This window comes from Glycine max, chromosome 20 (assembly GCF_000004515.6).
Source record: "Glycine max cultivar Williams 82 chromosome 20, Glycine_max_v4.0, whole genome shotgun sequence".
Classification (NCBI taxonomy): domain Eukaryota; kingdom Viridiplantae; phylum Streptophyta; class Magnoliopsida; order Fabales; family Fabaceae; genus Glycine; species Glycine max.
This window is the reverse complement of record NC_038256.2, coordinates 36,944,917-36,955,306: the sequence shown is the minus strand read 5'-3', so window position 1 is coordinate 36,955,306 and position 10,390 is coordinate 36,944,917. Positions and strand designations below refer to the sequence as shown.

Genomic DNA, 10,390 nt, shown 5'->3' with positions numbered 1-10,390 from the left:
GCATCATAAACAACCATTTTGTTCCATGGGTTTGTGAAGTAGCTGCTGAACATGGTATTCCTTCTGCCATGTTATGGATTCAATCCAGTGCTGTCTTCACCGCTTACTACAGCTACTTCCACAAACTGGTAAGTTTCCCTTCAGATTCAGATCCTTATGTTGATGTTCAACTGCCTTCCGTAGTCCTTAAACACAACGAAGTTCCAGATTTTCTGCATCCTTTTAGTCCATATCCATTTCTGGGGACACTCGTATTGGAACAGTTTAAGAATTTATCCAAGCCTTGCTGTGTTGGTGGATAGTTTTGAGGAACTAGAGCATGATTACATAAACTATCTTACAAAGTTTGTGCCCACAAGGACCATTGGTCCTTTGTTCAAGACCCCAATAGCAACAGGCACAAGTGAAATCCGAGGTGATTTTATGAAGAGTGATGATTGCATAGAGTGGCTTAACTCGAGGGCCCCAGCATCTGTGGTATATATATCTTTTGGGAGTATTGTGTATCTGCCTCAAGAACAGGTAACTGAAATAGCGCATGGACTAACGACGAATTCGCATGCCTCGTTTTTGTAGCGTGGAATACATAAATTAAATGCTGATAGCTCCGTGTTACATTAATACATGCACATGCTAAATAAAATTGAGAGGGTGGGTGGATGGGAACTACCTACTCTTCCAAAGTTCCAACAACAACATTGTGTCTCTTAATGGAAGCATATTAAATGTTCTGTAATCTGTGTTCCTTGTACTCTTCTGAGGTTGAATATAAGAATTCAAAAATAATTTCATTTAATTTCAATAATCTCATTTAAAAAATACTACTTTTTTCCTTAAATTATCTTTCACTATAACTTTATATCAAATATAAAAAAAAGTCATTAAAATATAATTTCGATTAAATAAAAATATTATGAAATAAGATCATTAATTATAGTTAAATCAGTTTTATTTATATATTAAAATTTGCTTATAATTTAGATCATCATATATGATTTTCTTTGTTTATATTTTTTTTCTTAACTCTTCAATTTATCATTATCCGAACGTTCAAAGTTAAGTTTAATATATTAATTACTTGTGTCCAATTATTTTAATTTTTTTCTTATATTTAAAGCTGGAAAGGCCTTGTTGACTGGTTGATTTTCCAGAACCTGTGATGTTGCTATAACGTCGATTATAAATAGTTTACGTTTTCGTTTAAAACCTGTTAAACTCCTAGCTTTCAAACACATTCTCTCTTTCACGTTAGATCAACTTTAAAAATAAAAACATAAGCTTAGCCATCAAACATCATTCGGTATAATTGAGTGGTAGTTGACATTTCAGAACGACAGTGGCGATATAAATTGTCAAACATAATTGGATCAGAATATATCTAAACCTTGTACTGTGTTTTAATGTCGCATTTTTGTACTAAAAAAATGTGATCAAATTAAAAATTACGCTTTACTAACCAATCAGCATAATATCATTTATAATAAGCACATTGAGTGGTGTCAACTTTTATCACTACCATCGAATGGTTTCAAGTTTCAACCTTTCTTTGCTTGTCATAATTGAGTGATGTTGTTTTGCTTTTAACCAATCGGCTGATGCATAACGAAATGGTTAAATAATAAGAGGTTTTACAGGTTGCAGAAATAGGCCATGCAACGCCACTCTTTATTATATCTGTCATCATATTTACATACAGAAAATCAAGGTGAACTCCACACAATATTAATATTTTCACTTTACAGAAAGTGCAGTAATATATAAACACGTAGACCATTGTATTGCATCCATCATACCGGAATGAAGGAAATTTACACACTACTAAATTTTCCGGATGACTTGAAAAAACTAATCATAGGGTCATAAAGATCTTGTTTTGCTTGCAAGCTTAAAATGAAGTCAACATGACCATAGTTTTCAAGATAAACCACTTCCGGTGTGGATGGCAATTCCTTGAGTGTGTGCTGGAAATCAGTTATATCTGCCAAAGCATCATTTCCACCATAGGCCATCCACAGAGGCAATGATTTGGGTATGCGACTAAGGTCGAACTTTGGTGGATTGAACTTGCCGTACTCTATCAGATTTTTTAGCTTTCCATAATCATACTTGGAGTAGGTACCTTTGCGGATCACTGGTGAAAAACGAAGTCATCAGAGACAGAAATATTAAGAATAATAGTGGCACATGAATATTGATCTCTAGACCATCAGGAAAAAATTTAAAAGCCAAGGTGAATAACACGGAAGTTCAAATTAAAAGACATGCTCTTGGAAACTATCAGGTATTTAATAACATCAACTAAACCTTTTTCCCACTAAGTAGGACCGGTAACATGGGTTATTCGACACCATAATAAATCAAATATTAGATAAATAAAAGAATTTCAGTGCACCCATCTGCTGGTTCGCCACCAGCCAAGAAGTGATGGCACTATGACAGTTGCTAGCCAGTGCTAATCTTTGTACAGATGTGTGGTCTTTGGCAAGATAAAGCATGTCATAAACATCATAACCACATATCCTATGCTGGTAACAAAATATGCATTACCAAAAAAGGAAGAAAATATAGCCGAACTTGCTTTAGCTAATCTACTTGCAAGATTGTAAATACTACTAGCCCATTTGAGGAAATCATCCTACTCTTGGAAACATATTAGTAACAACTAACAAGCATTATTTCGATGCATGCTGCCAAGCACTAAATGAAGAGGTTAACAATATTATCAACCACAAAAATAAACAAACAAGAATTAAGGTTGACATTTAGACAAATTATCAAATTCATTTCCCCTGGCTAATGTAGACACAATAGAACATTGTCTTCAGATTTCAGATTTATTTTCCAATATTTCTTCTCCTGTCCCTTCAGAGGCCAGTTAGCTGCTACACATCATGCAAATGTTGTGATCATTATCAGACATGATCTGAGGAAAATCTTTGATGATAACAAATAGTAGTATTCATAAGAGCAACAACATTAAATTATGGTTACTAGTGGGACACAGAGAAAGTGTCATTAAGGGCTACCCAAATCAAAGATAATGAAGCATACTCTGGAAAAGGTGTTTCAAGTTTTTGGAGGATGATGGGTGAGGTTCTTGCTCAAGATAAAACTCCACACGTGACTCGTTGAAGCAACAATTCTTACCTGTCATTTCATCAAAGTGTCTTGAGTAGAATCATTTATCAAAAAAAGAAAGAAACAAAGAAACACAACAAAACTATTGAAACTTGTAGAATGAGCCAAAAGAGCAACTTTGCATTTAATTGGTCAAAAAATGAGTTATTGAAATAGTTAATCACTGAATCTGTTAGCAGACTACATCTATAAGCTCTTAAAGAGAGCATATCTTCTGCCAGGCCATCAACGTAAGCAGATCTGAACTGTTTGATCAGCACATTGAGTTTCAGGTAAATTCAGTGATCCAACAGCAATGGCAAAAATTATTTTCAAGGGAAGGATAGTTTTTCTGTTTTTTGTTTACTTCACACACTTATTGTTACTCTCTCTTTCGTAAGCACCTAAAATGAAGGGAATGCCAAACTCTGGTCCCTTGCATAAAAGGAATTCCATTCCATGAAATCATGAATTTCTACTCTACATATATGTTACAAATTTCTTGATTTTAACAAAAACAAAACTAAACAACTGACCATCCACATCCACATAACCCACACCATAAATGCCACCCATTCTTTTGCCTTTCAAGTATTTCTTAAGCTTTATTCAAGGAATAGATTTATTTCCACCATAGACCAAGCTTGCATCTCGGAGTAGTACCACAGGAAGTTGATAAAACAAAATAATAAAGACCCTTAATTGGGACATTTTACTCTACTATCTTTGATAACTTTTCCTATACCGAGGATATGACAATGGAGCATCTCAATAACAGATAATAATGGCATATGAAAGACATAAGTGCATGCATGATAATATTTAATAATTTCATGTTTTAATTTGCATACTGATAATTTTGTGATTAGTAATATCAGATAGAGTTGTAAACTTGCACACTCTGACTCATGGTAAGAACACATCTCTTGCCACACAATCTATTGACAAAACTAAATATTAAATACTAATTTAAAGTATTTTGAAGCAGGAAAGTGAAACGAGAAAAAAAAAAATCCTTGAACCGCATGAAAATAGCAGAAAGAATTGTCTTGCAAGGGATTCCCTTCTGCAAAGAGTTTCCCCTTTCATACAAATTTCCTAATACTCAGAATGAATCCTTCCATCCTCATTCCCACTATTTAACTGACAGATCCCCTCTAACAAACTGTCTGTAACTATTTGTTACTTTCCTTCTGTCCTAAATGAGAGGACTCACCGTATCCCCCACTTCATGCTCTAGAGGATACAGATTTCACATAACACCCAACTCAATGATCCATCAATTTAAAATGAGTGGGCAGACAAAGTTTACAAATTCTGAAATTTGCAATCTTTTATTTGGGCCAAGTTGAACTCAATTACAAACTTGGACATGTTTTAAATTATAAGTTCCTGGCACTTGCGCGTAGCAGGAAGTATCATGGTTGCTGTGACTTATCAACTTATCTTAACTGAGTACAGACACTTTAATGGGGAGGGGGGGAGGGGAGATTGAGAAATCCTTTCAAGATGCAAACAGAGAAGCATTGTCTCCACATGTCATGCGCACTCATCTATTTATGAACCAAAGACACGAGATGCCTCAGCCCTACTAATGGACAACTGGACAAACTTACAACAGCACAGCCAACAGAGAACAAAGAAATAAATCCATCATCAGTTTAATCCTGCCATGAACAATGGCAATACAGAACTCCTTGATTTGGAGAATATTATTTGGATAGGACAGTTTAGCACTCTCAAAAACACAATAGACTGGAGTTCTCAAAATTGGAGAAGACTATAACATTTTCAACAAACAGCTAAATTCAGCATGAACATCCACGGCTTAGCATGTGAATTCAGAATCAAATACTTCTGAAAAGACAAAAGGCACATAGACTGAGCCAGTCTGAAAGACATGCACCTGTTATGGATGAAAGCATGTCGTTGCAACTTAGGCGGGTATCACATAAGGAAACCAAGAGACTGGCCCCCCATTCGCTGAAAGTGGAAATAAGAAAAATATATAAAGTGAACAGCCATACTAAAAATACATTGACGAATTTAAGCAAGAGAATAAGATAAAAACAGAACAGAAGGAAAATTGAAATATAAAAACCTTTTGAAGTTTAGTTGATGAATGCCCATGGTAAGAATCATCTGAACAAAACCAGTAATCATTTCTCATATCAAGGATCCACTTTAATTGTGAAAATTAATAGAGCAAAGTAAGAAATACCTGATCAATGTGCATCTTAACCATTCTAAGTACAAGAGGTGCACTGATATGATCCAAGTATGATATTGGAGAAAGAAGGGCTGCAGCCTCAACCTTTTCTACTATCTCCGGTTGAGTGAAGGCAGCAAAAGATATAATTGTCCCCTATGGAGGATGGGAAACATAAAATTTATGTTATAGCAACCACCAAATAGCAAGTGAAAAGGGCAATGTCAAGAATTATAAATACCTGTGAATGCCCAACTACAAATATCTTTGAGTTTGTTACTGAATTAATGTAATTGATCATTTCTGCAACATCATACAGGGCTAATTCCTGCCAACTCCAATCCCAAAATTGCTACAAAGGGACAAAAGCTCAATTAGTCACACGACTCACATCACAGATATGTTGAAATGTATTACAAACTTGGACTCCAACTGTTTCACCAAAGATAATAAGACACTAACAAAATGAAAAGTTGTGATTTAATTGTTGATTTCGTAACTAAAAATTTCAGTACCTACTACCAAACTTCCAATGCTAAGTTTTCTGTTTTATCGAAAGTATCCCCAGTGACTCTTAGAGAGAAAATAAGTAATAAGATTGATTTGTTGAAAATAATAAAACAATAAAAACTATCACAAACAACTGACAGGAACTCAATACATTTTATAACACAGAAGGATAAAGTAAGCTATCCACCTTTTTCTTCTCTAATAAAGATATATGCCCATGGCTCCACCGTGTTCCACGCACATTTCCTACCCATACATCAAAACCATGATCTGCAAGTATGAAGCCAAGTGATTGGTCCGGAGTATTTAGAAACCATGCATCACCTGCCTGATCGCATCAAACGGCATCAACAAATCAAGGTTGAGATTCAATCAATCGGCTTAAAACTTAAAAATGAATTTCACACTAACAAGAGTTAAAGAATTCTCCTTCCCCTAAAAAAGTCAAAGGTTAAAACATGATACAAATGTATTGAGTGGAATAAACCTCTAATTTGGTCTTCCAAGCATTACCCTCTCTCCTAAGTAGTCCTTAAGGTAATAATATAAGAAATCCCTCGAGTATTGAATATCGATCAATTTAGTTCCTAAATTGGTATTTTTAATTGGCATTCAGGGGGTCTATAGCGGAAACCCCTGAATCTAAAGCTACTTGGCATTCCAATCCAGTTCCAACAATGCATTTTTCGGACTGAGAAAGCGGAACTGCTTGCCGTTGCATATTAGAACTCATTAAAGCTCGATTCGCATCATTATGTTCAGTAAAAGGAATCAGAGAAGCTCCAATAGAAAAATATTGGAAGGGAAAAATACTACTCAGCATGATTTTTTTTTTTTGTACCTTAAAAGGACCATGTAGGAGAGAGGGTAAAGTTTGAGATAAAATTGAGGGTTTATTCGTTTCGAGTTTGGTATAAAGGAGAAAAGCTTTACACTATCCCAAACACAGCCCAAAAACCGTGCAAATAAGGCGCAGTGGACTGTAGTAGCTACAACAACATACGTAAAGTTCATAGACATCAAATACAGTGGAAACTTATAATAGACGGTGAAATCCATGAGTCAAAGCCAATTGAGAAACGGAACGGGTTCAATTGAAAACAAAAAAGTTGGAGGTGACTGACGCAAGCAACATAATTGTAGTGTAGTTAAAGCATTTATTGCATTGTGATGAATGGGAAGAGTAATTAAAATGAGGAGGTGACCATGAATAAGCCATGCAGAAGCAGAACCGGAGGGCCTCGTTCTCCATCGTTCCGAAGCCGAAGAGAAGAAGAAGAAGAGACACGTTGAAGACCTAACAAGAAACCATCCTTCGTTTGAATCTGAAACGCGACAAAACAAACGAATCCGTTATTCAATTTTGAGATTAACTGTAATTCTGTAAACAGAAAGAGAACGCAACGATATATGAAATGAGATAGTTGACTTATTTATTTTTGTGATCCGGAGTTGGAGTGAAAGAGAGTACCGTATGCTCGGAGCAGGGGTAACCGTAGGGGATAATGAGCTCTTCACACAAACTGTGTTGCTGTTTTTGGTGGCTACCGCCGTCGAAGCACTGAACGGGGTTTCCATTTCCCAAGAGTATGGAGACAGTTATGGCCAGTGTGGCCAAGAACCTCTGGATCCTCATCCACCCTTTATTGTTATTCTGAATTGCGTCCACCTCTGATGCAACACGCACCACACCAATCATATAATGCTTGCGGGTTCGACCATCCATAATCTGCCACGCGCCTCTCCCGGCGCGTCCTTTTCAGAACTGCCAAATAAGAGTGCAAGACCGCGGCTGACAACCCACAACTGTTTTAATTGTTTATTATTCTCTCTGCCTCGCTCGTGTCGTGCGTGGGGTTATAAACACCCTACAGGCTATTCGCTCTATCTTCTTTACGATTATTTTTTTACTTTTAGGTGTTCGAAAATATTTAATTTCTTCGTTGAATTTGTAAGATGATCATTTTTATTTTCTGAAAGATAAAAAAATATGAAAATCTTGTTCTTAAATTTTTAAAAAGTGTGATAAGTCTATCTTACCATTAACTTAAATAGATTTGCCAACATGTCATGAAATTTTATTATGTGTGATGTCATGTGTACAAACAAATAGTCACTTAATTGAATGGGATAAACTGATTTGTGATTAAAATTTCAATGGACTTTACAAAATTATAGATTCTTTTGCTCCACTTGTTGTTTTACCCGTCCTTCTCTTTCTCCCACCATCATAAACCTCCATCTAGTGGCTCTCAAACTATAACCATCGAGAAAACCATCACCACCACCAACAATAACAACAAATCACATAGTGTTTGGCTATGGGTTTGGTGTGGTGTCTCTTCCTCCCACTACTATGGATCTTAGTTTATGGATTTGGGTTTGGTGTGTCGCAATTTTGTGTTTGGTGCATTGTGATGTTTGGTTATAGGTTTGGTGCGCCATCTTGTTCTCCCACCACCGCAGATTTGGGTTTGGAGCACCACAAATTTGGGTTTATGGATCTAGGTTTGGTGCTCTTTCTCTTTCTCCAACATCGCGAATCTAAGTTCAATGTTGTGATGTTTTAGTGGTACATTGTGCTAGAGAGGTTGAGTTTCGGGTTTGGGTTTTTGGAAGAGATGACATTGAACCAATCGGTCTTCAACGATGGGGACAATCTCATAGCCGACAACAACAATGACAGAGACGACAACATTGATCATGACGTCAAAGAGACCATTTTGACAATAAATTGTTAGATTCATGAATTTAAATGACATCAAGTAATATTATTGAAAGACTTACTTGTGACTTTGTTGTAATAAATGTTGACCTCTCTTTGTGTATTACCCAATTAGTAAAAAAGCAAAATTTCATATGACATTTACTCTATTGGCTTCAACAATACACAAAGCAAAATTTGTTTATGATAAATAGGTCTAGTGATGCCACATAGGCTTAGCTGTTTAGATTAATGGAGAAAATAAACAGCATGACAGATTTATCACACTTTTTGAAGATTTAAGGACAAAATTTTATTTTATTCTTCATTTTTTAGGGACCCCAATGTCAGTGCCTTGTAAATTCAAGGACCAAATTGGATATTTATCTTTTAGGTTACGTATGGAATGGCGGGAAACACTAGTTGCAAGAATAAGAAAAAAAACGGCAGATATTTTTTGGGGGGGGGTTAGAGACAATGGATGTTTCCCAATCTGCTGAGCCAAAGACCAATCTCTACTTGTGGTGCCCGTGGTGTGTGGCTCTCGTTGGCCCAAAAAAATTAACAACGGTAAAAATTAAATACAGATTCTCTTACTAAATAGATTATTTTCCTACATGTGAATGCAATTGGGTCTTACATTGCTATGTCAACCATGTGGGTTAAATGGTAAATATTAATCTCTAATTAATATTTAAAGTGGAAAAGGGAAAAATATATAAATATGATAAGTAATAGAATAATACAAATGGTTTAAGAATATAGATTTAACTTTCATTTTAGTATAAGTGTTGATTTGATTCTCTTAGAGCATCTCCAACGCAAGGTTCTTTTGTGGTCCCTTCGCAACAAAATACGATTTGGTGAAGAAACCTTGCACTAGAAAGGGTCTCTATGGTGGAACGGATTCCTCATGAAAAAAGAAATGTTTTTTATATAAGGATCAGGTGCTTAACATTAAAATATTAATATCTAACCTCAACCACTATGTAAAAAAAAGAAGAGGGAAAACAACGGAAAGAAGAACAATGAGAGCACAAAACCAACAACAACACAAAACAAAAAAGAACAACATAGAACCAAAATTTAAAGAACGATGAACAAGTAATCTAGGAATGGAAAAAAATTTAAGAACAAATTCACTAGATCAAGGGGTTGTGACTTTGGTTGCGCGAGGGAGGGGCCTCAACGATGGCTCTAGGGGCGACGGTGATTGCGTGGAAGAAGGATCGCGATGGTGGTGCATGACGCAATGGTGGTGGCGCGAGTGTGGTGACGCAATGGTGGTGGCACACTGAAGAAAATAACAGAAAGAAAATAGGGGGAGTGAAGAGGCGTGTGGGTGTAGGTGTGGAGGTCTATCGGAGAAAAGAGAGAATAAGGGTGGGGTGTGGGTGTGGCTCGCTTCGTTCGGGAGAATTAAGGAAAAGAAAAAAAAAAGGGTGGGATGTGGTGTGGTTCAAGGAAGAAGGAAGGTTCTAGTGGGAAAGTGGGAGAAGCAACATGTGGGGAAGGGGGAAGGTTCTAGAGAAGTGGAGTAGTCGCAAAAAAAAAAAGGAAAACAAAGCAAAAAAAAAGTGCAAATTTGGAACGTTGAAGTTACCTCTGCACACATAATTTTTTTTACCGTAAGAACATTATTCATTATAAATTTGGATTCATGTGATGGAGTTTTGGACACAATATTTGTACTCCTAATTTTTTTTCTTGTTCCTATCAAGCCTCAATCTTTTTTATTCTCTAAAATGGATCCCAATCAACATAATTATCAATGTTACTCTAGTTATTTGTAAAATCAACCACCCCTTACTAGTGAAAATTTTCAAAATCCACCACAATATGTTATGTAT

The 10,390-nt window shown here is 36.0% G+C and overlaps 1 protein-coding gene across 1 annotated transcript; it reads right to left on the bottom strand.

The window, feature by feature from the left end:
* Window positions 1-1,635: 1,635 nt before the first annotated feature.
* Window positions 1,636-7,759, bottom strand: LOC100803830 (triacylglycerol lipase 1). Its single transcript, XM_003555911.5, has 9 exons — window positions 7,308-7,759; window positions 7,042-7,161; window positions 6,024-6,164; window positions 5,568-5,678; window positions 5,339-5,482; window positions 5,219-5,259; window positions 5,024-5,100; window positions 3,052-3,147; window positions 1,636-2,131 (listed from the first exon to the last, which is right to left on the bottom strand). Exons 1-9 carry the CDS (start codon window positions 7,560-7,562, stop codon window positions 1,809-1,811), a joined length of 1,308 nt encoding a protein of 435 aa, XP_003555959.1. The 5' UTR covers window positions 7,563-7,759; the 3' UTR covers window positions 1,636-1,808.
* Window positions 7,760-10,390: the final 2,631 nt, after the last annotated feature.

Bases quoted from the DNA above. Each gene is read 5' to 3' on its own strand.
- LOC100803830 (XM_003555911.5), bottom strand. From the start codon at position 7,562: ATGGATGGTCGAACCCGCAAGCATTATATGATTGGTGTGGTGCGTGTT. The intron at 5,679-6,023 runs GTGGATAGCTTA...GTCCCTTTGTAG, and splicing joins CTTTATTAGAGAAGAAAAAG to CAATTTTGGGATTGGAGTTG. The intron at 5,260-5,338 runs GTATTTCTTACT...GGTTTTGTTCAG, and splicing joins TTAAGATGCACATTGATCAG to ATGATTCTTACCATGGGCAT.